The sequence below is a fragment of the Juglans microcarpa x Juglans regia genome, chromosome 8D, assembly GCF_004785595.1.
Source record: "Juglans microcarpa x Juglans regia isolate MS1-56 chromosome 8D, Jm3101_v1.0, whole genome shotgun sequence".
In the NCBI taxonomy this organism is placed as follows: domain Eukaryota; kingdom Viridiplantae; phylum Streptophyta; class Magnoliopsida; order Fagales; family Juglandaceae; genus Juglans; species Juglans microcarpa x Juglans regia.
The window spans coordinates 12,283,153-12,309,483 of NC_054608.1; the positions used below are offsets into that span (position 1 = coordinate 12,283,153).

The 26,331-nt window shown below is 38.1% G+C and overlaps 2 protein-coding genes across 2 annotated transcripts; one reads left to right on the top strand and one right to left on the bottom strand.

Moving 5' to 3' along the window:
• The first annotated feature begins 5,957 nt into the window (after positions 1–5,957).
• LOC121242217 (homer protein homolog 1-like) lies at positions 5,958–6,626 on the top strand. The gene is made up of 3 exons (XM_041140108.1): positions 5,958–6,206; positions 6,258–6,443; positions 6,486–6,626. Exons 1-3 carry the CDS (start codon positions 5,958–5,960, stop codon positions 6,624–6,626), a joined length of 576 nt encoding a protein of 191 aa, XP_040996042.1.
• Positions 6,627–20,669: 14,043 nt separating this feature from the next.
• On the bottom strand, positions 20,670–23,890 carry LOC121242878 (zinc finger protein GAI-ASSOCIATED FACTOR 1-like). The gene is made up of 4 exons (XM_041140876.1): positions 23,269–23,890; positions 22,747–23,143; positions 22,424–22,620; positions 20,670–21,745 (listed from the first exon to the last, which is right to left on the bottom strand). Exons 1-4 carry the CDS (start codon positions 23,396–23,398, stop codon positions 20,946–20,948), a joined length of 1,524 nt encoding a protein of 507 aa, XP_040996810.1. The 5' UTR covers positions 23,399–23,890; the 3' UTR covers positions 20,670–20,945.
• Between the last annotated feature and the right edge of the window lie 2,441 nt (positions 23,891–26,331).

A 26,331-nucleotide genomic window follows, 5' to 3' on the forward strand; every position in this document is an offset into this window, starting at 1 on the left:
AATATACTCATATGGAGAATTTTTATCTACCCCTTCGATATGAGCTGTGCGTTTTCTTTTGTGAAGCGTTTGCACTCCGTCGGTCAGTTTCGTCACCCATTCCTCCATGATTTCCAGCACCTTCTTTTCTTTTCTTTTCTTTTTTTAGTCTTGCCTCCATGACTTCCTCTGTGTCTCTTCTGAGTCACTCGGAATGGGTTGCCGTAGGCATACGAAGGATACACAAGATCTATTGCAATCCCACAGATGGCGCCACTATTGATGTCGTATTTTGCATACCCTTGGTTCAGGCCCCAGCAACTCGAGTCTTCAGAGCTAGGCCTCGATCTGTGCTATGTGTGAGCCCCTCATTTCTATCTGTATAATGGAAGCTGTAGAGCTATTTAATGGAGAATAAGTTCTCTTTGGAGCTCTCTGGATGAAGAAGAAGTTCCCCAATCGGAAGAAGTCGAAAGATCCGAAGAATCCCGAATCCGTAGGTTTCCATTGCCTTTTATCACCTTCCCTCCACTTGCTTTAAGTCACTTTCATACTTTTTCTCTCTTGGCCCCTTACACCTTATATTTTCTTACTTTATGTCAAATCACCCATTTTTCTCTCCTGATATTGATTTTCCCTCATTCTCCGCTTACACCTTTATGCCTCTCCTTTTTTGTCCCTCACTCTTCTCTATTATTTAATATTTCTAGTGAGTTCCCCCTTAATGGCTAGGCCTATGACATCTATGGGCCGAGGAAAAACACCTCTAAAGGGTGGTTTCTCACATTGATAATGACTATAAATATATGAGATTTGCTCAGATAGTGGTTCATCGCCCTACTTATATACTTTATATTTATTCTGAGAGTGATTCATCGCCATGAGTATGAATACATGTGTTTTTACTTAGAGGGTGATTCCTATCCATGCATAAATATATGTGTTAACAGATTTATTTACATGAGCTAGTGGATGCTTATTCATTACCATTGTCTCTCATGAATAATTTCTTCATGGGTTTTAACCAACTAAGATTTCTTAGAGTCTCAATATGGTGGTCTCACATGTGCTTTTATTTACTGAAACCATAGATCTTCATGCAAATTTAGCCCAGGAGGAATTTTCCAACGAAGAAGAACCAGCCTAGTCCGAGGTGTAGACATATAGGCATGTCTTCAATTAGTAATCATTTGTATATTTTAGTTAGGTAACAAACCATGTACGAATTGTTGTATTTTGATGTAAATGATGAATTAATGACGGTGTATAATATTATTTGGAAAAAAATGACGATGACATATGGATATTATTAATGAAGGATATACTGGTACAAATCTCTAATGCATTTAGTATTAGTCTCTGACTAATTCTATTGTTTATTCTGCTACGAGATATATATATATATATATATATATATACCAAAAGGGGAACCAGTCAGTTGGAAGTAAGTGCAAGTGAAAGAAATCAGCAAGAAGTAAGTGCAAGTGAATGAAATGAAGTAATAAGAGGACCAGATAACTGGAAGTAATGATAAGTAAGTAACTGAAAGTAAGTAAATGAAAGTCAATAAGAGGACCAGATAACTAGAAGTAAATAATATTGAAAGCAAGACCAGATAATTGGAATCAAATAGAAAGCTGGGACCATATAACTAGATTCGAAGGAAAGTAGATGATAAATGAAAGCAAGTACTAATTAAGAGAAATAATAGTTGTTTATTCAAAGTAAAACAACTTACAAAATCTTATCAGAGTAGCTAGGAAAATAGAGTTAAAAGATTACAAGGGAATATGAAGCAAGAAGGAAAGGGGATTGAATTGTTTGCAGAGGGTTTATGGCGTTCTAAAAGATGCCCTCCTCTGAAGCTAGGCTCCCCTTTTATAGAAAAAAGAAGAGCTTTTACAATTATTTCTAAACAGTACATGACCTGACATAAAGTAGTAGTGTTTGACTTAACCACAAGGTAAACTTAACAATGAAGCAGAGTAATTGAAATCTTGTCAAGAAAAGCAGTAGACAAATCAACAGCTTTTTCAGTAGCAGTAGTTTTTTTGTGCTTTTGGTAATTCAGTAGGAATCAATGAGCAATTCAACGACAATTGCGGGAGAGCAAAATCTGTCGGCCTATGCTAACAAATCAATCATCAGATAACCTTGGGGTGTCTTCTAAATCATGTCCAAACACATTATTGTAGGGATCACTAACATAAGCTTCAGAGGATGCTTCAGACTCAGTATTAGGATTATCATTGTATTGTAAGGACTTCTTTAGCAAATAAATCAAGTCTTTTTTTTTTTCTTCAACCCTTGGAGTGGAGATTTCTTCTTTGATTCAGAAGTTTTTTGGATTTTTCAGAATTAGTAGAAGTAGCAGGTTGAGCAATTTGTTTAGCAGATTTACCAGAAGAAGTGGCCTGCCTAAGTAATTGGATATTTAGGCAAAGTCAAGGGTTTAACAGTAGCAGAGAAATCTTCAATGCTCTTCAAGTCTGTAGAAGTTTCAGAAAAAACTCTGGCAACATTATCAATAACATCTTGTGTGTGGGGATATATGTCCCACCATTTGACGAACCAATTGTGGATCAATATATCATCGTTCCTATCATAACTCCATTTTAGTATCAGTGAACTTTGTATTTCTTGCAAAAATGGAGAAAATATGGGAACTTCTAACTGTGTTGATCCATTTTGAAAACATTAGCATAATGGCAACTTGAAGTTTATCAGAAAAGACTTCCGGAGTAGGGCCAAATTGATGCCACCATCTTAGGAACCAAAGGGGAAAATCATAATTAAATTTCTTGTCAAGATTAAGGAACCAATAATGTGTGGTTTGAAATAACATGAATTTGAACAAAGCATCAATGTAATCAAAGTACCAGTAAGAAATATCAGAGTTAGGAAATTTTTTGGAAGTATAGGGATGGGTTCCCCATTTTTCTTTAGTAACTAGATTTAATATATAAGCATGTGGTAAATCAGTTTGGTTTTATCAGTCTTATCGTAAATGGGATTCTGTTTGTAAAAGAATAGCAGAGTAACATTGGAGGTTTTTTTGTAGAATTTTCAGGAATTCAATGAAAACCAAGTGGAAAATAATTAGAAGTTGTTTTGAAGGGCTCAGTGTATATGGACCTATTGGCTTCAATGTAGAACAGACTCTGGGTATAAAGCTTTTTAACATATTTAGTTTTTGAAGCAAGATAATAGGGCGTAGTAGTAATAGGCTTTGTTATGGACGTATTTCACTGCCACCACCTCACGATCACCTACAACCAAAGTTTAGAGAGCCCGGGGGTCTGAGGGAATGCCTACGATGCCTAAGTTAGTAATTTGATAATAATAATGATAATAACAATAATATGATCCCTTTACTTACCTGGGTTTTCCCTTTATATAGAGCTCCGTGATCCATCTTTATTTCCTAATGGATAGTGGTTATACTTTATTCAAATTCAAATTTAGAGATGAGGATTTATCTCTTAGCAGATTTGAATAATAACCTTATTTATCTTTTACCATTGACTGGATAGCTACCCATCAGTATTAGCTTATCTAGTCGTTACCGACCATGGGCTGGTCTCCTTTGCACTAGGCCGGGCTCCTCGGTTATGATATGGGCTTTAATCGTTGGTAAGGGCCCAGGCCCATCTTAGGGGCTAACCGATTGGGATATCCTCTCTAGTCGCCCCGCGAAGTGTCATTGCGCATGGCGTGATGGGACTTAATTATTAGGAGTCATTTCTTTCTTCAAGGCATATCAATACACCACTTCATTTCCTCTTCTCGGGCACGTCAACCATCACCTCATTTCAACTCCTATTTATTTCCCATTTTCCCTCTTCTTTTGTCACGCTTCTTGCTTTCAACTTCTTCTCTAGGTTCTTACATTCCCTTTTATTTCTCCGAGTTCTTTGCCTCTTTAGGAGTTCTTTCAATCCTTCCATGACTTCCTCTTCTTCTAACGGTAAGGCTATTGCTGGCCCAGACTCTTCACCACCCCACGACTCTCCTCCCAGACCGTCGTTGCTCCTCCGACTTCCATTTTTGTGGGTTCTCACTGGTCTTCCGTTGTCACTGCACGTGAGTTGGAGAACACTCGGAACAATTTCAACATCCCTAATTTCGTCGAGTTGAAAGCTCCAGCCCCCAACCAGAAACCTATAGACGCCAAAGGAATGGCTATCTCTATTGCCCTTTATCTCGCTACGTTCACCATTGGGCTTCGTCTGCCTTTTGTGCTCCCTGTTCGCGACGTGCTAGATGTCCTAGGGCTTGCTCCCGCTCAGTTGGTGCCAACGCTTGGAGGATCTTGATGGCCTGTTGCATTTTGTGGCGACGGTTGCTGGAACCCGTGGGCGATGAGTACCCAGACCTAACAACCTGTGAGTTTTTGTCTCTTCACGAGTTTTGGCTTCTGAATGGTAATTTATGCAATTTTAGAGCCCGTCAGGCCTTGGTCAATTTATAACACAAGTACTCTCATGTGAAGGAATGGACCAATAAAATTTTCTTTATTGCTAGCTCCGGTTGAGAGTTTCCCACCGATAAAGTTCCTAATTGGAAATTTCCCATTAGGACTAGTTAGTCTCTTGTCCCTAACGGGGATGACTACGAAGTGATTCTTTCCCCTCATGAGGAGGCCCGTGTTAGGCTAGTAGATTCCTGGGTTCAAGCCCACCTCAAACTATGCCTCTCGGATGCACTTTTAACCCCCAGTAATATTGAGAGGTTCGTGATGGTTCCCAATCAGACCCATATTTTCGGGCATGAATTTTTGGGTGCTCCCCCGCCGGCAGGGGATTTGAAAAAGAAGAGACGTAGCGAAGGTGGGAAGAAAAAAAGAAATGTTAGAAAAGCTAGTGTCTCGCCTCGCACCGATGAGTCTATCTCATCCAAAGGTGGTGTTGTACTTCCCTCAGCAGGGCGGGGATACAAAATTGGTATCTCCCAAAAAAAGAGTGGGACCAAGTTGAGTTCTTCTCAAGAGTTGCCGAGTAAAACTGCCCCCAAACAGATGGGAGCACCGAGGTGGCCACTACTCTGGAAGAGCTAAGTGTTATGGATCCACTACCTCTTTCTTTGAATGACGTTATGTTGCAAGTCGAGGAAGACCTTGATAGTATACTTGCCGCAGAGGCGGCCACCGAAGCTACTGCACAGCCTTCCACGGCTCCGACTGATGATTCCCGACAGTAATGCTAGGATACCCAGTGGAAGAAGACATTCTTGCTTTGAACCCTGTTTTCCTCACAACGCCACCATCCACTCCTGCAAGCTTCCCACCCATTAAAGTTTCTACGCCTCTACTGACCTCGCCCCCGCCAATTATTTTTGTGCCTTCTAACTCTCGTTCAGATCTTCCTAGATTGGAGGGAGGCGAAGAGGGGAGTGTTCAAGAGTTTGTTGCAGCACTTAGTTCCCCCTTGCCTCAACGACTTCAGGTGGGGTTACTCTGGATTTGCCCTTTATTTTTCCAGTCCTCTCCCTCGCCAGTGGCAGTAGGGTTTCGATTCCTTCACCGCCTTTTAATGTGTCTCCTCGAGGGAGCGGCAAAGCATCTTTGTCAACTCCTAAGAAGGGTCTCGGGACCGATCAGGCTATACCCCGCCAGGATGAAATTGGTGAAGCCCAAAGACTGCTTGTCCCTCCCGTTGAACCATCTGTTTGTAGCCCTTTATTCGTCGCCACTGAAGCTGCTTTTCCTTAGGGGGATTTTGCTAACGTCTCCTCACCGGCTATCAACCCAAGAGGCTCTCTAGCTCCCATCCAGTGGCTTCTCCGGCCTCCTTACATACTTGCCGAGCTGAGGCTATCAATGCCTTTGTTCAATAGTTTCGTGGTGTTTTTGCGCCAGTATTGTTATGTTCTTCTTAATACTTTGGTCAATAATTTCTGAAGAATATATTTTTAATCCTTCTTCACCCATTTTTTTTTCATGGGATTGATCATCTTGCTGCCGACCTGCGGATGATTGAATGCATTTGGAGGGTGAGAAAAACCAACTAGCCGACGAGTTGGCTCTTTTTGAAGCTCACTCCCATTCTTTTGATGACGAGTTGGCTACTCTTCGTACCCAAGTTGTTTCGCTCCAAGAAGAGCTAGCGACTTCTTCTACGAATGTTGACCTCTACCGTCAGGAGTTGGCAGCAATTGGAAAAGAACGTGATGACCTTGCTATTCGCCTGAATGAAGCAGGGGGAGTTTTGCGTGAGAGGGACAACTTGGTTGCTCAGGAATAAGATTTTAAGAAAGAACGCGATGAGTTGGCTACTCAGGTGGAGCATGTTTTGAAAGAGCGGGATGGCTTTGATCGCGCAAACTTAAAAATCGAAGGATTGGCTAAGTCCAAATCCGAAAATGCTTCTCGCCTGGCCTCTCTTGGAGATGAAAAGAGGGAGTTACTTATAAAGTTGGGGGCAGCTGAAGGGATGAAAGTAGAAGCCGAGAAAAACTTGGCTGAGGTGAAGGGCCTTCTTAAAAACAGAAATTGTCAATACCTTTAGCTTGATGAGGTTGTTAAGTCTGCCAAGAAAATAATTTCTATCCTAGAACGCCGATTGGCTGAGTTGCGATCTGCTTTGGAGAACTCTCCGAATGACCTTAATCAGATTCTTCCCCAGTTGGCTGCTGCCCCCAAGATTTGATTACGAGCCTAGGGTATAGGCTTTAAGTTGGGGGTAAAACAACTTCGTGAGCTTCTTCTTCGGGAACCCACAACGAACCTGTACACCTTGGAATGGAAGTCTATTCGGGTTAGTGAGGTTGCCCTTCATTTTTGTGACTCCCTCGATCGGGCTGAGATGTCTGAGACTTTTCGCCGCCCGTCCTGACGCTTTCTAAGTTTGGAGCTTTCTCTTTTGATTAGATATTTTTCCTTTCTCTTTAGAAAAAAAAAAAAAAAACCTTGTAAATGACTGAATTTTAGAACCCTCTCTCTTTTACATATTGGACTTTCGTAAGCCCTTTTTGAGGCTTTTGAGCCTTGTTTGTTGGTTGTGAAACATTCATTGATACTTATGTATAATGATCTCAATTCATGCTATCCGTTCCTTATGTGTTGGCTTTATGTTGTTCTTGACTGCATGTGTTACATCATCTATCGGTAGGAGCTTCTTTTGAACTCCTTTAACCTTTAGGGCTAGTAGGAGAGTTCCTCGACCACGTCGCCTTCTGGCGAAGAGGCATTAATGGGAGGTTTCCTCGACCGTTTTTACCCTTAAGTTTTTAGGCTCATGGGAAAGTTCCTCGACCACGTCGCCTTATGGCAAGACGGTGTTAAAGGGAGGTTTCTTCTACCGTTTTAACCTTTAAGTTTTTAGGCTCGTGGGAGAGTTCCTCGACCACGTCGTCTTATAGAGATAAGGTATTAACGGGAGGTTTCTTCTACCATCTTAACCTTTGAGTTTTTAGGCTCGTGGGAGAGTTCCTCGACCACGTCACCTTATAGCTAGAAGGTGTTAACGGGAGGTTTCCTTTACTGTTTTAACCTTTCAGTTTTTAGGCTCGTGGGAGAGTTCCTCGACCACATCGCCTTATGGTGAAAATTTATAAACGGGAGGTTTCCTCTACCATTTTAACCTTTGAGTTTTTAGGCTCGTGGGAGAGTTCTTCGACCACGTCGCCTTCTAGCTAGAAGGTGTTATCAGTAGGTTTCCTCTACCATTTTAACCTTTCAGTTTTTAGGCTTGTGGGAGAGTTCCTTAACCACGTCGTAATCTGGTGATAAGGTATAAACGGGAGGTTTCCTTTACCGTTTTAACCTTTAAGTTTTTAGGCTTATAGGAGAATTCCTCAACCACGTCGCCTTATGGCGGGAAGGTGTTAACGGGAGGTTTCCTCTACCGTTTTAACCTTTAAGTTTTTAGGCTCGTGGAAAAGTTCATCAACCATGTCGCCTTCTCCTTTTATAATTATCTTGGATACTTATTGAAAAGCCAAAAGGAGCAAAACAAGGGAAAGGGTGGACAAAGTATGCTAGCATTTATTGAAAGCGATATTCATATGTAAATCAACAAATGAAATAAGAGAAAACTATATATCTTTCCTTTAAACGTAGTAATTTCGTAGGTTCTCTGCATTCCATGGGTGTGGTAGCTGGCGTCCTGTGGCATCTTTAAGAGGTGGTAAGTCCCAGGCCTGTGGCATGCTACTACAACATAGGGTCCTTCCCATTGAGGGCCTAATTTCCCTTCTTCTCCAGAGGTCACGCCGGTTTCCTTTAGAACTAAGTCGTCTACTTTAAATGACCTGGGCCTCACTCGTTTGTTGAAGTACTACTCTGCCTTCTTCTTAGAAGCTGCAACTCTGACTTCTGCATCTACCCTTATCTCCTCTAACAAGTCTAGATTTTCTTCTAACCCTGCTATGTTTGCTTCTGGATCAAAATTTCTTCTTTGTAGCTTGGTACCCGACCTCTACTGGTGCCATCGCCTCACTTCCATAGGCTAGGGCAAAAGGTGTTTGGCCTGTTGAGGTTTTTGTTGTAGTTCTATAAGCCCACAAAATTTCTGGGAGCTCGTTGGCCAATAGCCCTTTTCTTTCACCTATCTTCTTTTTCAGTATTCCCATGATGGTTTTATTAGTTGCTTCCTCTTGTTCGGTTGCCGGGTGATGGCCTGGGGAAGAGTACTTGACCTTGATTCCTAGCTCTGCACACCAATGACTATAATGTTCAGAGTCGAATTGCCTCCCATTATCAGAAATGATACACTGAGATATCCTGAACCTGCATATTACCGCCTTCCATAGGAACTTTGTTATGCTTTGAGTAGTTATTGTAGCTATCGCCTCAGCTGCTGTCCACTTTGTAAATTAGTCGACAGCTACAATGATGAATTTGGTTCTTCCTTTGCTAGGGAGCATTGGGCCTACCAAGTCTACTCCCCGTTAGGCGAATAGCCTTGGGGATGTTATGGACCTCAACTCTTCAGGGGGTGCACCTGGGATTGGTGCATGAATCTGGCATTGAACGCATTTTCTCGCAAACTCTTTTGCATCTTTGAGTGTGTTTGGCCAATAGTACCCTGCCCTTACAATCTTTGCGGCGAGAGATCGTCCTCCTGAGTGACTCCCGCAAATCTCTTCATGTACTTCCCTCATCACGTACTCAGCTTCTTCTTCTGTCACGCATCGCAACAATGGGTTTGCAAAACCCCGCCTGTAGAGCACTCCGTCAATGATGCTAAACCTGGTCACCCTACTTTTTAACTTTCTCGCCTCTTCCCTAGGTGAGGGAAGTTATCCTGTCGCCAAATACTTTTTTATATTAGTAGCCCATCCTGGCGTGTTCCCCTCGATATGTAAACTTGCTTCTCCTATCACTGGTCTAGCCATTGCTTGTAAATCAACTTTCCATGGTAGTGTTTCTTCTTACTTTACTAAAGCCGCTCGTGCCAATCGGTCACCTTGGAATTGCCTCCTCAAGGTATCTTCTCGATTCAAAAGTACTTGGGATCTTTGCTTTGTTCTTGTACTTGGTGAAGGTATTTTATCAGCTTGGATCCCCTCACAAAATACTCCCCTATGATTTGCCCGACTACCACTTGTGAATCGGCTTTCACCTCGACTTCTTCGCCTCCTAATACCCTCGTGATCGCCAAACCGGCGAGTACTACTTTATACTCAGCTTCGTTGTTTGTCACCTTGAACTCCAATCGTACTGCGTGGTACAATTCTTCCCCTCACTTGTTACTATGTACACCTCGATGACTCCACCTGCCTGACAGGCTGACCCATCTACATACACCTGTCAAGGATTCTTCTCGGGTGGTTTGTGGACTTCTTCTTTGAAATTGGAGAACTCTACTACCAAAACGGCTAGTATCTGCCCCTTCACGGTGCTTTTCGGTATTTAGTTGATGTCGTACTCACTTAGTTCAATTGACGATTTGACTAATCGTCCTGAGGTATCTGGTTTCTACAACAGTTTTTGTAGAGGCGACAAAGTGATTACCCTTATTGGGTGGGTTTGGAAATAAGGCTGTAATCGCCTTCCTGCTACTACCACGGTGAAGGCAACCAACTCCACTTTTGGATACCTGGTCTCTGCTCCTCTCAACTCCATGCTTAAGTAATACACTAGCTTTTGCTCCTTCCCTCCGTCTTGTACCAACACAGCAAATACTGCGTTCGGAGTTACTGCTAAGTACAATGACAGTGGCTTTCCCAGCTTGGTGTGATTGAGCAATGGTGGCTTAACTAGATACTCTTTCAACTGAGAAAATGCTTCTCCGCACTTGGCATCCCACTCTCTTGCTTTTTTAAGCACTGAAAGGAAGGAAAACATTTATCTGTTGATAGGGATACAAACCTGTTCAGAGCTGCAATCTTGCCCGCCAATTTCTGTACTTCGTTCAAGTTTGTGGGCAACTTCATCTCTATTATTGCTTTGAGTTTCTCAGAGTTTGCTTCGATTCCTCTCTCTAACACCATAAAACCAAGGAACTTTCCTGACTGTACTCCGAATGCTCACTTTGTTGGGTTGAACTTTATTTGGTACTATCGTAAAACTTGAAAAGTCTCTCTATGATCTTTTATGTGTTAGTCAAACTCCCTACTTTTTACCAGTAGATCATCGACATACACCTCCATGCTCCTTCCAATCTGGCTTTTAAACATTTTGTTTACCAACCTTTGGTAGGTTACCCCAGCATTCTTCAAGCCGAAAGGCATCACTATATAGCAATATAGTCTCCAGTCAATTATAAAGGTGATTTTCTCCTAATCAACCTTCTTCATTTTTATTTGATTGTATCCCGAGTAGACATCCAGAAAGCTTAACATTTTATGTCCTGCTGTTGCGTCTACTATCAGGTCTATCCTTGGTAAGGGACAGCTGTCTTTTGGGCAAGACATGTTGAGATCGGTAAAACCCACACACATTCGCCACTTCTCGTTTGACTTTTTTACTAACACCACGTTAGACAGCCACTCTGGATAATGTGCTTCTTTGATGAATCCAACTGCCAATAGCCGATCCACCTCCTCTGCAATTACTTCGTACTTCTCGGTACTAAAGTTTCTTTTCTTTTGCTTTACTGAGCGTACTTTTGAGTCTACGTTCAGCTCACGTTCGATGACTTTCTCACCTATCTCAGGCATATCTTTATGACTCCATGCGAATACATCTTTATGGTCTAGAAGGAAATCTATTAGTTGTTGTCTTTCCTTTTGTGCCAAATTTGTCTCGATCCTCACATGGCTTTCAGGATGGTTTTGCTCAAGGGTGACTAGCTCTAGAGGCTCATCTACCTCCCCATGCTTCAGGGTATCTTCGTCCCTAGTCTCTAACTCCATTGCCATTACCTGCAGCCCCAGTGGGAGGATTGTATGATTTCCAGAATCCACCATTTTGCCCTCATTTTGCCCTTTTCTGAGCTCTTGCACATAACACTCTCTGACCAAGACTTGCTTGCCACGTACTTCGCCTATTCCCCTTGGTCTGTGTACCTCGCCTATTGGGAACTTCATATTTAGATGATAGGTCAAGATAATGGCCTTTAATGCATTCAACGTGGGCCGCCCAATGATCGCATTATATGTCGACCAAGTTCTCACAACTAAAAACTCGATCATCGTTGTGGCAACATAAGGGTCTATGCCCACAGATACTGGTAACGTAATGGACCCCATTGGTTGTACTGCATCTCCAGTGAACCCTTTCAATGTAGTTGGTGCTGATTCCAACTGCTCTTCGCCGATTCCCATTTTGCTAAAAGCATCCCAGAACAAGATATTCGCCGAACTTCCACTGTCAATCAGTATTCTCCTGGTGGTAAAATTTGCCACCAACATTGTTACTACCAAGGCGTCATTGTGGGGGTACACAACCCCTCGACAATCTTACTCGTTGAAAGATATCGTGGGGGATCCTTGTACTCGGGGCTGTTTGATGGGCCTCTCTACGTTATAGATTTCTTCATACCTTGCCCACCTTGAATAGGTCTTTCTCCCTGAGAAAGTTGGGTCACCTCCTGCATATGCGCCTGCGATAGTGTGTATCTCGCCCAGAGGTTGGTTTCTTTGATTTTCGTCTGCTCTCACTCTTTGGTCCCATTTGACCTCCTCTCCCTTTTCGGTGATTCCCGTCACTTGGGGCTCTTACTTCTTCTTTTCTTGTACTCATTTTTCCTTTCGTTTGTTCGCTGTTGGGGGTCATGTTTTGGGCGATCAATCGTTCTAACTCACCATTGTTCCTCATTTCTTCTACTTTTCATTTCAGGTTGTAACAGTCCTCGATTTTGTGTCCCCTTGTCTTATGATAAGTGTAGTACTTCTCAGTTTGTCATTCTTTCTCAACTAGTTCTTCTTCTTTTGTCTTTTTTGAATAGTGTACATAAACGCCATTATGCATTCTTACATTACCATCCCGCCTTGACTCTTGCTAGTCTCTCTTCGGCCTTTGTCCTCCATCTCTGTCTTTCCTCTGTCCTCCTTTTATTTCCAGCTCATTCTTTCTTTCTAGTTGGGTGGTCAAGGCAATCAAGGTGTCTTCAACATTAACAAAATCATCAGCTCTATCCATGAACTCTCATAACGTAGAAGGAGTTTTTCGAGCCAGCTTGACCATAAAATGGCTCCTTGGCCAAATACCTCCCAATAGTACTGCTAGTATGATTTTCTCGTCTTGGTCGTCAGTCATCATCTTTTCTTTATTGAAGCGTGTTAAATACGCTTGTAAGCTTTCATCCTCCCTTTGTTTAACAGTCGATAAGTAGGCAGCGGGTATCCTGCATTTTCTACTTGCCATGAATTGTGTCAAGAATTGTCAGCCTAGCTCTTGAAACTCTCTATGGAGTTTGGTTGTAGTGCACTAAACCATCCTCTTGCCAATCCCTTTAGAGTAAGAGAAAAGCTCTACAAATAATTTTCCCCGGGAACCTGTGAAGCATCATATGAGCTTTGAAAGTCTCAAGGTGCTCCACGAGATCTTTCGAGCTGTCGTATAGGTCCATTGTCGGGACTTTAAATTTTGCTGGTAAGGGCATTGCCAGGATTTCCATAGAAAATGGTAGATTTGTGCTTGACAGCAATTGATCTACCGAAGAAGACATTCCTATCTTCTTGGCCATCTTCTCATATTTTTCCATCAAGTTACGCACGTCGTGATGCAATTTCTTTGCTTCCTAGCTCTCTTGATGGGTTTTTCCCGCACTATTTGCCTCCATCTCTACCCTGTCAACCTGACTAGGTGTCACATCCTCGCCTGACGGCCCATTTCGTGACTTAGGAGTCTCATATTCCTTACGTAAGGAATCAATCTCCGTGGTAAGCTTTTTTATCGTTTCCTCCATTTCTGCGATCTTCTCCTCCATGTTTTGTTAAGTTTCTCCTTGATCTCTAGTTGCCTGAGACTAATTAGTAATGGGCATGTGAAAAGCATGCAAAGTCTGAGACTTAATAGATCTCACAGAAGGCGCCAACTGTTATGGACGTGTTTCACAGCCACCACCTCACAATCACCTGCAACCAAAGTGTAGAGAGTTTGGAGGTCTAAGAAAACACCTCTGATGCCTAAGTCAGTAATTTAAGGATTATAATGATAATGACAATAATCCGATCCCTTTACTTACCTGGGTTTTCCCTATATATAGAGTTTCATGATCCATCTTTATTCCCTCATGGATAGTGGTTATCTTTTATTCAAATTCAAATTTAGAGATGAGGATTCATCTCTTAGCAAATTCAAATAATAACCTCATTTATCTTTTACCATTGACTGGATAGCTACCTCGTCGGTATTAGCTTATCCAGTCGTTATCGGCCATGCGCTGATTTCCTTTGCACTGGGCTGGACTCCTTGGCTATGATATGGGCTTTAATCGTTGGTAAGGGTCCAGGCCTATCTTAGGGGCTAACCGGTTGGGATATCCTCTCCAAGTTTAGCAAAAGGATCATATGGAGTACTAAGAGCAAATGAAAATGAAGCGGGTTTAATAGTAGGATTACTACCAAGAGTAGTAAACCTGTTAGCAATATGAAGAAGAGTAGCTAGCTCGTGTTTAACAAGTTTGTTATCAAGAATTGGAGTAAGAATCTTGCTTTTGTCTTTTTTCTTACTCATCATTTCTGTAAAATTTCACGAGTAAGGAAATTAAGAATAGAATTTTAGAACCCTTTAATATATTCAATATCAAAATCAAGTTTCTAACATAAAATAATTTATCCCAAAGAAAACATAAGTTTGCCAACGATAAAATGGAGATTCTCATTTCCATTTTAATCACATGGTTGGTATGCGCTTTTCTTCTTCTTCTTCTTCTTCTTTCTTTTTTTTTTTTTTTTTTTTTTTTTTTTTTTTAGAGGGATGGAAATTTTTAGTATGATTTTGGCTGGTTTTGCATAAATGAATATAAAATTCATAGGGGATGTGGTTAGAATTTTTTCTAGGAGTGATACAACTGTAAAAAGATTTCACAAACTAGTGTTATTTGATGTTGTACATTAAACCTATTATATAATGAAAGTATTTTTACAATCTAATGTATCATGTCAAGTCACGTTAATTTATGAGTTTACTTTTAGAGATTTTTTTATATTTTTTTTTTTTTTTAGAAATGACACTTTGCACCCTATTAGACAATCATATTTTACTCTTATAAATAGAAAAAATATTTTTTAATTTTAGAATATTCAAATTCTCTTAAATAAAAAATTCAAAATTCTTGACTTTTCTTTCAGAAAAATTTTACTTATCATCTCTTATATATATAAATATATGTATTTAAATAGAATGACAAAAATAATAAATTACTTGTTGATGTATAGTGTGAAGATGATGTGTATGTAGCATTCTCTTTCTTCCAAGGAAAACTGTACTCCCACTTATAATCTCCACCGATTATTTTTACAGATTTGCTCTTTATTTTATTTTTACTTAATAATTAATAAGTATTTTTTTTAATAATTTTGTGATTTTATTTTAAATGTTCAAGATATTTATAAAAAAAATCTTAAAAAATAAAAACAAAATTGCACATTTTGTTGGGAATCTCGGTGATATCCCTACGAGTACGTTACGTGCATCACCCTTCTTCCAAATAGATGGTCAAATAAGTTAAGAAAGCACAGAGCAGCAGGCTGCAGGGGTGCAGGCTGGCAGCAACCATCACGGCCCAAAAGCCCACCCACCATAAACTATGGAACCCACAAATCAGATCACGATTGTAACAATGGTCAAGAGAGGCAGCTGCCAACTCAGCACTTTAAATGCAAATTGGGTCAGTCTCCATCAGGGGCCCCACACATCTGTTCAGTGTTCAACTCCTGTTTCCATTGACTACTACCACTGCTGGATTATGTTGAATCCAATTTTTATAAAATTATCAAAAAAATCCCAATTTTTACAAATTCACGAATTAAGTACCGAGGGTAAGAATTAAAAAAATAATAAATGAGAGAGAGCGCAAAGCTTGTATGCCCCATACTTGACTGCTACAGTGTACTGTTCTATAAATTTTTTTATTTCTTTTATTTAGTGATTAAGAAAATGATTTAGATATATTAATATTTTTTTTTATTTTTTAAAAATATTTAAATATATTAAAAAATATAAAATGAAAAATGAAAAAAATATAAAAAGTAACTAGCGGTACAAACGAGCAGTGCTACTAAAGCGATTTAGTAGCACTGCTCTTAAAAAAAATGGCATGTGAATCACTGTGTCGTAAAGTGGTGCCACTGAGTGTGTTTGGATATTGAAGTGAGTTGAGATGATAAAATATTGTTAGAATATTATTTTTTAATATTATTATTATTTTGAGATTTGAAAAAATTGAATTGTTTATTATATTTTATGTTGGAATTTGAAAAAATTGTAACGATGAGTTGAGATGAGTTGAGAAAAATTGAATATCAAAACTAAGCCTTAATTTTGTTAGGGAACATAACTGTTTTTAGATATTAGCATATTATTATTCAAAATTTATTCACCATTACTTATAGATCATATGAGATACTCTTAGCCTCTGTTTGGATAGTGAGATGAGATAAAATGATTTTAAATAAAAGTTAAAAGTTGAATAAAATATTATTAGAATATTATTTTTTAACATTATTATTGTTTTAAGATTTGAAAAATTGAATTATTTATTATATTTTGTATGAAAATTTAAAAAAATTATAATAATAAAATGAATTGAGATAATTTCTCTATCCAAATAGAGTATCCAAACGGAAGCGACATTTTAGTGGTTCATTGACCATGTTGATAAGGTAATTTTTCTTGTCTTCGACAGTTTGGTCGTCGTCACATTACGCTTTGCAACTAGAGATGTTCAACCGATTTAATTCGGGTTATAACCGGATAAATCTGATTTTAATTTTTTATTTTTTTAAAAAAAGAATTTAAAACTTAAAAAAAGTTTTTATATCACTTTTTTTTTAAAAAAAAATCTGATATGCTTAAATTGCCTACATTTTTTTAAAAAAATAATTTAAACACTTTTTACAAGATTTTTATAAAAAATAAATAAATTAACAAAAAAAATAAATAAAAATGAAAAATAAATAATATTGTTATTACATCACAATGCAAAACATAAATTTACAAAAAATAAAAGAAATAATAATACATCACAACTAATTAAAATAAAATATAAATTTACAAAAATCAAAATGCATTAGTCTTCACCTCTTGAATCTGGAATAGGGGGAAACATTGATTTCTTTCACCTTGATCTGGTGATGCCATTGAGCTACTTACTTTGTCCATCAACTAATGTTGAACATACTCCTTCTCTGGCTCCTCCCTTGAAAATGCAACAATCAGCTCTGATCATATTACACAAACTGATTTTATCATACTAATCGTATTACACAAACTGATTTTATTACACAAATTCTAGTACCCAACTCAGATTGTGGAGGCCAATTGCTTCCTCGACTCTATACCCCTCTTAGTTCTAATTTCCCATTACATGTTTTCAAAAAACTGGTTTTATCATACTAATCGTATTTGTAGATATTTCCATCATATAAGGAATCCATTTAAGCTGTTAGTAAGCAATTTCTAAGAATCACTTCAAATTTCAAAGTAATAATACTTGTCCACAGATGCAAATACTAAAAACCAAGTCGAGGAATCAAAAATAGCAGAAATAGCAGTCACTTTTGTCATGATAACATACCTGATGAACATTTTTAAGCACATATTTACCAAGTGTGTTAGCAATAGCTGCAACAAACCAAAACACACAAATATTACTACAAAGAACTAAGAAACTCATGATCTAGTTAAATTAAATATGGCATGGTTCCAATAACTTACTGCATAAGGAGAGTTTTCAATGCATAGGGTGGGAGTCATATGCTTAAGTTGCTGAAGTTGAAGGAAGAGGGTTACCTTAAGCAGAAAAAAATATAGAGGTTAAGTTAAATGGATAAATTAATAATAAAAAATCAAACTTAACAAATTAAAGTGTTTACCTTCAATGTCAACGCGTTCTACATACTCCTCGACCTCCCAAGAACTAAGTGGTTCACAAGTCAACCAATTTTGCGTGCAAATTAGTGCTTGGACAGTCTCTGGAGCTAATGAGCTTTGATATGGGTCTATTACACTTGGACAGTCTCCTCCAATTCAAAGATTACTGTTTTGAGGACAAGCCAATCCTATATCTGAAATGGTCTGAGTTTTTCACTCTTAATTTATTCACTACTTGTTCTAAAAATTTAAATTAATAAAAAATATAAATTTTATTATTTATGATATACAACTTATTAGACCATTCTAATTAGCATAAGTATTGCCACAAACTGCCCCAACTCAAATAAATTGCAATTGAGAGTTACCACTTACACGTCAAGACCATATAAATGGACAGGAACCGACTCTGTTTTTTTTTTCCCTTTTCATTTCCCATGATTCCTTTTATAAGATTCCATATGCATTTTGGCATTCTCTCTTGCACATAAACATGACGTTTGCAGATCATCAAACACAATCCAGCATGAATGATCATTAGGTGCACATTGACATGTGAACTAGCATGAAGTTCATAAATCCAGTAAAAGGAAAGCTAGGTAGTCTCAGAATCAGGTTCTTAACCAATAAAGACCCAATTGAAAGCGGCTTGACCTCATTATATGATGAACACTAATTAGATCAGAAATTATAACAATTTAAGAAAAGGAAAAAAAAGTTGAAAATTTTCCAAACTCAAGTTGCTCGAAGAGGATATATAGTCATCTAGATTAATAAACAAAAATGCAAAAAAAAAATGATTAGATGGGCATATTTAGAGATTAATTTTATATAAAAATATAAATATATAAAGATGTAAAGAAAATATAAACAAAAAATGAACGAGAAAAAAAAAATAAGGAAAGGAGTAGAAAAAATTTACCAAACTCAGGCTGCTGAACGAGGATAGTCATCCCGAATCAAAACAAAACCACACAACCTCAACAAAACGAAAGAAAAAGGCAGAAAACCCCTAATACATGTGATGAATGGTTGGTATTTATAATTGGCCGGACAGTCCAAAGAAAACCCTAAGTACAAAAGAAACATACCTTAAGAGCTTAGAGAGAGAGAGCCTTCGATGGTAGCTTAGAGAGAGAGAGAGAGCCTTCGATGGTACCCTAAGCTCGGAGAAGACGAGAAAGCTGCAAACCCTAAGCGAGAGAGAAGCGAATTCGAGAATGAAAAGAAGATTCGAGAACGAAGAGAAGCGGATTCGAGAATGAGAGAGATGCGGGTTTTTTCATTTTAAATGACCCGGTTACAGATAACTGGGTCACATAACCAGTTCCTTAACCAGATCCGGAATCTTTTTAACCGCCCAGGTATAATCCGGGCGGATAATCGCCCGAATGCACTCGGGTTTCTGGGTTTCGGACCGGATCTGAAAAAAAATGGAGACCGGTTGAACACCCTTACTTGCAACACTGGTGCACTTTTGCTCACCTTCTGGGGTGTCGAGACTTTTGCTCGCCCTCCTTGGGTTGACCACTTTTGCTCATCTCCAAGACGACCACTTTTGCCTACTTCTTATGTGCGAACATTTTTTATACGTCAAATTCTTTCTTATTTGTTTTCCTTCATATTTTAATTTAGTTTACGTTTGATTTGGATATTGAGTTGAAATGAGTTGAGTTCTTTATGAATAGTAATAACTAGTGAGTTGAGATAGTAGTGTAAATTTTATGGAGTCCACGTAAGATGGGTTGAGATTGTGTTTGAATATTAAAATAAGTTTAGATATATTTATGAAAAAGTTAAAAAAATCGTAGCTTCTGCATGTAAGGAAGTGTTAAATTGAAAAAGGTTGTGGCTCTCAAGTATAAAAACCTATTTGAGATGAGTTTAGTAATTTAAGAATTAGGTGATTAGATGTTAGATTCAGTTTAAAATTAGACTGAACGTAATTTTAAACGGAGAGTTAATCTAATTTGGTTATGCAGTTCAGATAAGATGAGATGAGATGAGATATTTTATTAAAAATTAAATAAAATATTATTATAATATAATTTTTATTTTAAAATTTAAAAAGTTAAATTATTTATTATATTTTATATAAAAATTTAAAAAAAATAGAATAATTATAAAAAATGAAATGAAATAGTTTGTTTTGATAATCAAAAAGGAAACTGAGCACAACTTGCATGTCCCCACCTGGTAATTGTCAGAAAAATATATGCATTTAAGAACTATTATAACCCTAGCTGGCCATCAGTACTCTTTAACTTCGCTGAGAGTATTCTTTTCGGAGTTTGTGGCTGAACTTCTGCTGTTTTTTTAACTTCGCTGGGAGCTAGTAGATATCGTTAGTATAATTGGTCTGTTATTTTTTTATATATATTTTTAAATATTTTTTTAAAAAATAAAATATTATAATATTATTAAAAAATACTTTTTTAACTATTAAATAACATAAAATTAAAAAATAAAATAAAAAATTCCAACAATAACCACGAATAATAAGAATAAATAGTTAGAATATCATTTTCCATATAATTATGGAAGCCACTTCCAGATATTAATAAGAGATGGCTTAGGTATCCGGACAGGCCGACGGGTTTTAGTCCTCTCTCTTGTCTGTGGCTGTCATCGCAGCATGATGACGAATAACGATACCATCTTCATCCCGTCATTTTATTATTCTATAATGTATTTAAATTTTTTATTTTTTTAAGTATTTCTTTAATATCTTTTATCACTAAAAAAAAATAAAAAAATATACAATTTTATTAATAGTTATTTTCTTAATTATTAAGTGAAAAATTAAAAAGAATAAAAAGAATAGTAAATGAATGAAATGAAGTAATAAACCTATATCAAAACTATGCTAATTTATAATAAATTTTAAAAAATTATATACATAAAATGATGTTAATTTTATAAAATATTTTATAAAAATATTCCTTATTTTAAAATATTATTGTATAAAATATTGTATATTTACCATTTTTTCATATATTTATGGGCTTATAAACAGGCACAGAATTATACAGCATAGTATCGTATCTTCCACGACATGCATTTCCAACAGTGCTACGTACGTACGTATCTTTGACCAAACAACTTACCCCCGACAACAAAAATGTCTTTGCCTTCTCTCGTTCACTTCTTAAATTCTGTTGAGTAAACCACTTGTGGAGTGCAACGTTTGGGCATTCACACGACTGCAATTATCGTCTTTTAATTTTTTTTTTTTAAAAGGGAATAAGCGAGACTGCAGGCTACATTATTCGCAAAAACTCAACTAAATTATATATTATAAGCAGAAATTACGGGTGACTAACCGATCCATCACAAAAATATCCGGGGAACGGAGCTGCAACTGCAATAGAAAGCCGAACGGTGCACTCTCGTAGAGCAATGACCCAGCTTAATTTGCCTAACTGTATGCTACTCCGTTACCAGAATATTTTTGTGATATATATATACATATTAATTCAACACCGGTTTCTCACTTTTACAGACACTAGCGTACTTCTGTCTCGAAGTATGTTTCGAGAGTTCAAGAGTTGTTGTTTTGGGTGTTGTGTAATGATGCAGCTGCAGCTGTAACTGCAACATCAAAGCCACTGCCAAAGGAAGTAAGCAGAGCAGAAAGACCCCCAGTGGAGGTGCCACCCCCATCTCTGCCCAGCCCCAAAAGATCCCGCGTCATTGGCTGGCTCCCAAACGGCGAAGATGAGCTGCCGCTGCCGCCGCCCATCATCACATGATCTGTCAAACCAGAACTCCCTCCGCCAGAGGGAAGTCTAAGCCCAAGTCCGTCAGTCATCGATGGAGAGCTGCACTCCGTCTTGATCACATGGCCATTCCACCCCGCAGCGCTGCCATCTTGACCGGAAGAAGATGATGTTGCCAACCCAAAACCCCGAAGTAACGATGCGTTCGATGCCGCAGCGCCCATTTGAGCCGCCTTTTGTAGTAATGCCGTTGCAGACATCGCGGGCTGCGGGGAAGGAGCATAGTGGCGATAGTCTTGATTGGGAGTCGCGAATATGGATGAGGAGCCATTGTTGGAGAGATAGAGGGATGTGGATAGAGAAAGGGACGCGGGTTCAATAGGGTTAGCAGTACTGGGGCAGTCCGAGCGGGAAAAGGCGCAGATAACATTGGAGAATGAGGAAGGCTGCTGGGTGATTGTAGTGACGGTTGAAGGTGCAAATATACTTGTAATTACGACGGCGCCGGAGCTGGAAGATGATCGGGCGGTCGTGGATGCTGTGGCGTTTAGGTATGCCGCTGTTGCTGTTGCCGTTGCCGTTGCCGTTGCAGGAGACACTCCGATTGTGTTTTCTGACAGTTCTGAGATCAAGAAAGAAAGTAAGATCAGAACTCGCCACAAAGAATAGTGGAGAAAAAGAAAAAGAAAAAGAAAAATGATCACATGCCATATATACGCCACAGCATATAGTGGATCAGAAAGGCAATAATAAAAAGATTCATGCTGCAGTAAGAAAAAGAGGAAACGAAAAAAAAAAAAATTTGAATATGAAGACACTTTTCCAAGTAATTCTTTGGCTTTATATTTTGTTCAAGTTCCCCAAATGGCAACACCAAGTTTAACAGGCTTATTATAATAACTGAAAGCAGAAGCAATCATGGCGTCCTTTCTTTCTTTCAAGCACCTCCTTATTACTGATTTCGATCTTTGAGCTCCCTCGCCAAACGTGCGCGCGCGAACAACCCATTAATTAACCCTTGACTTAACAGTCAACAAGCTACACTAATTATCTAGCACACATACGAGTTTAGCCTGATATTTAAGTTACTGCATTTAGCTAAATAAAGAGACAAGATCACTTTGATCAGAAGCATAAAAAACACATTATTCTTCTACCAAAAGAGAAAGAAAAGCAAAATCTAAAAACATTAGCAGTTGAAACCCGACGCAGCAGGCAATTAATATAAAAAATCTTCAGACTTTTGGGCTGCGAGAACGATGCGTATATATAGACCAGTATGTTTAATTATAATAACTACCTGAACTCTGAATGGACAAAGCTGGAGACGCCACAGTCGTAGTCGGAGTAGGAGGCGGCGGCGGTGGCGGCGACGAAGCCACAACATGACCAGCGTTCGTATTTGGCCCTGAGCTAGGAATCTCTAGGGGATGGGTCCTCGCACTCTCCTCCGCCAATGCGTCGCAAAAAGCTCTGTGCGTGATAAAACTATCCCTCCTAATTCATAGCAAAACCAAACAATGGAAGTCAGCAAACGCCGTCTCCGAGAGAGAGAGAGAGAAAGAAAAAAGGAAAATTTTCTCGTGGACCAAACGGGGGAAACGAATGAAAAGGATCGGGAACCTAGAGAATATGGTCCCGCAGTCGCATTTATACTCTCTGGTACCACAGGTCTTCATGTGCGCCTTCCAATCAGACTGAACGGCGTACTTCTTCGAGCACCTCTCGCACTTCCATTTTTTCTCACCGTGCTTTCTACAGAAGTGCTTTTTTATGCCAGTGAGGTCTCCGAGTGCTCTCCCCGGGCTGTGGTGAACGCAAGAAGGTTCTGGACACACGTAGACCCGCTTCCGAACCTCTTTGCTTGTTCTCTGCTTGAGCTTCCATGGCAGGTTATGGCCTCGTCGGTGAAGCTGAAGGTTCTGGTCGCGCTGAAACCCTTTGTTGCAGATCTCACACACAAACCGGTTTGTCGCCAGCAGAGCCTTTGGGGATAAAGCGATCACCTCAGCCTCTGGATCTGCAGCAATAGATGTGAGCAGGGATCGATACTTCTCTTAACGTTTATAACTGGTACCTTTCGAAGATCTCGACAAAAAGTAAAAAAAAAATCATTTTTTAAGTTTTTGGGTTTTGAAATCTTACCGGGCATTCCAGGTAGGTTTCGCTTTTTCTTAAGTGGTGGTGCTGCTGGCAAGGGCGTCGTTTGTTCATAACCAGACACTTCTCGAGAAGCTGTAGAGACTGTCGGTGAGGAATTCTCCAACTCCACCATTCTTCTACAACGAATCAAACACACAGAGATGACTATAATACTCTCCTCGTTGTAGGGTTTTCAATACCGGAGATAGTCAAAGCTTCGATTCAAAGCTCGTCTCTCAAAAGAAATGAAGAACCCTTTTACCCTCTGGTTAAAAACGATCTCTCAAAAACTTACTCCGCTATTCAAAGATCATGGCAGATCACAGCACCGAACGAAAAAACTAGTGTCCGAAACGACGAAAAAACTCTTGATTTTTTAGCAGAAACTCTTGCGAGAAAATTCTGAATCAAAAACTATGGTCCGTGTAGAGTAGTACTTGGTTGTTCGATGGAGCTAGAACTTAACGACAAACCGAGTCAAATCGGTCGGCAGGTCGTGGCTAGAGCAGAGCACGGAGGTCCCAATCGGCGGCCGCTTCACAGTTCACACTTATCTATCTATCTATCTATCGATGCATATACAGAAGTAAGATTTGAACGAACAGTGGGGAAAAGTAATAAAAACCAGCAGGAGCTTATTTATTAACCATGGTTCAGTTTATGAAGATGTACTATTTTAACTAGAGTTGGAGATAAACCCGAGTCCCGAGTCTAATCTTCCGGGCTGGTAGAATGATCTCATCGTACACTTGTTGGAATAAGCGGTTCGATGACCTTTGTCGGATGAAGTCGGACTAGGCGGTTTGTCGTCTTGCGAAAGCTCATTTATATTTATTTAATTTTTAATTGCTTTCCATAAACAGCGAAAAAGGGAGTTTGTTTCTTTCTTTTCTGGGTACATAATCTCTCCCATTACTTTAAAGCTTTTCCACCTCGGATACGCGTTTAACCCGGAATAGATTTGACTAATGGTTAATTCAATATAAGATTATGGTTAAGAAAGTTTTGAATTTACGAAAAATACCTTCTTTTATCAGATTTATCTTTAAAATTTAGTTAAATTTGATGAAATTAATATCAATGGTCTAATCTTGCTCCGCGTACTCATATGCAAGTTTTGCACCTTCTGTTTTAAAAATAATAGCTTCCATGGTTAAAAGATAAATTTTTATATATTTATCTACTTCTTTTTTGAATGAAGTGTGCAATACTTGAACCATTTTTCTACTTGTGCATGTCATTTTTGTGCACATCTTAAAATTATATCTAACATTATTTTTCTATTAATATTATATGCATGTACAATATCTATAAGTTTTGCCTAGATATTACAAAAAAGAGAAACCTTAAAACTGGATATAGTGTAAAATTGAGATTTACGCCCTCCAATCAGAGAGAGACACATCAACGGTATCTTAAGCTTACGGTAGACCCAGATGACAAATAATACCAATGTTGCTCTCCCTCTCCCTCTCTCTCTCTCTCTCTCTCTCTCTCTCCCTCAACCCCGAATCTTCTTTGGTCTCTCTCTCCTCAACCTCGATTCTCCCTTGATCTCTGTCTCTCTCCCGTCAACCCCGAAGCTCTCTCAAGCCTTGATCCAACGCATTGTCCTCAAGTCCCCACTATGTCACTCTTCTCAAGTCCCCTATCCATTGGCGGTTCTATATCCTCAACCTCTTTGTTTCGAGGTTTTCCAGGTGATCGAGGGGTTGTTCTTGAGAGGTGAGTGAGTGGGGATAGAGCTTGAGCAACAGGCTTCTATATTTCCACATACTTTCTATTTGCTCCGCTACAGTTGCATCCACGATAACAAAATTAGTCATACTACCCTCCTACCACTCTTTTACTACTCTATAATATATTTAAAATTTTTATTTTTTTATTATTTTTTTAAAGTATTTTTTTAACATCTTTAATTATTAAGAAAAAATTAAAAAATATATATAACTTCACTAATAATCATTTTTTTAATTATTTAGTAAAAAAATAAAAAATAAATAAAAATAATAATAAATAAGTGATAAAGAAGTAATAAATCTATCATTATCCAAATAGATAGCTAATGTGGTTGTCTCATCAGATGGCGTAAATCCCAGTTTTACACCACCGGCGGCCCGAAGATGCTCTCTTTGGAAAAATTAAAATCCATTTCAAGAAAGTAAGTTCTTTTATATGAGTCCCGTTTTTTCGCAAATGAAACAGTGTGCGGCTTGCACACAAATAAATGGCTGATAAAAAGTGATTTGCATCTTAAAAAGTGACTTATACAAAAAAGTGACTTAATTATTATATTATTTTATATAAGAATTTGTAAAAAGTGATTTGTATAATAATTATACACAAGAAGTGATTTGTATAATAAATTTATATATTATTTTTATATAATAATTATATAAATTAATAATATAATTTTTATCTAATTTATTATCATTAATCATATAAAATATAAAATAATATATGTTATCAATTAATAATAAATCATAAATTATGTGATAATTTATGTTATTATATGTAAATAGTTAATACATCATATATTCATAAACACTCTACTATTTATACTTAATTAAAATAATTAGGTAATTTTTTTAATATCTAAGTTACAAGTAAGTATGAATAATTTACGTATAATAAAATTATTTTATATTCATTAACCATATATAAAATATATGACATTATTAATAATTATGCATACTAAAGAGTAAGGTCTAAGTTAGTAAGTAATAACTATCAATATCATAAATATAATTATAGTAAAATATTTTTTTTGATGAGTTAATTATATAATCTATATTAATAATTCACTTAATTTTAATTTAGTAATTTAAATAATTTTTTATTAATTTATTAAAAAAAGATGAAATAAAATTAAAAATAATTGGGTCGGACCGAACAGACTGATACCTACCGGTCCGGTTTGGTCCCTATGGAGGTTCGGTCTGGTCCGATCTGAGAAAAATGATGAACCAAAAATTACAGTCTATCATCCCTAGACCGGACCGGACCAATTTACACCTCTAACCCTTACACTTTTTTTTTAAAAAAATCACAATATCAAAAAATACT

Bases quoted from the DNA above. Each gene is read 5' to 3' on its own strand.
- LOC121242217 (XM_041140108.1), top strand. From the start codon at position 5,958: ATGCATTTGGAGGGTGAGAAAAACCAACTAGCCGACGAGTTGGCTCTT. The intron at 6,207-6,257 runs GTTGCTCAGGAA...TTGGCTACTCAG, and splicing joins TGCGTGAGAGGGACAACTTG to GTGGAGCATGTTTTGAAAGA. The intron at 6,444-6,485 runs GTGAAGGGCCTT...CAATACCTTTAG, and splicing joins CCGAGAAAAACTTGGCTGAG to CTTGATGAGGTTGTTAAGTC.
- LOC121242878 (XM_041140876.1), bottom strand. From the start codon at position 23,398: ATGGTGGAGTTGGAGAATTCCTCACCGACAGTCTCTACAGCTTCTCGA. The intron at 23,144-23,268 runs GTAAGATTTCAA...CTATTGCTGCAG, and splicing joins AAACCTACCTGGAATGCCCG to ATCCAGAGGCTGAGGTGATC. The intron at 22,621-22,746 runs GTTCCCGATCCT...GCTATGAATTAG, and splicing joins TGCGGGACCATATTCTCTAG to GAGGGATAGTTTTATCACGC.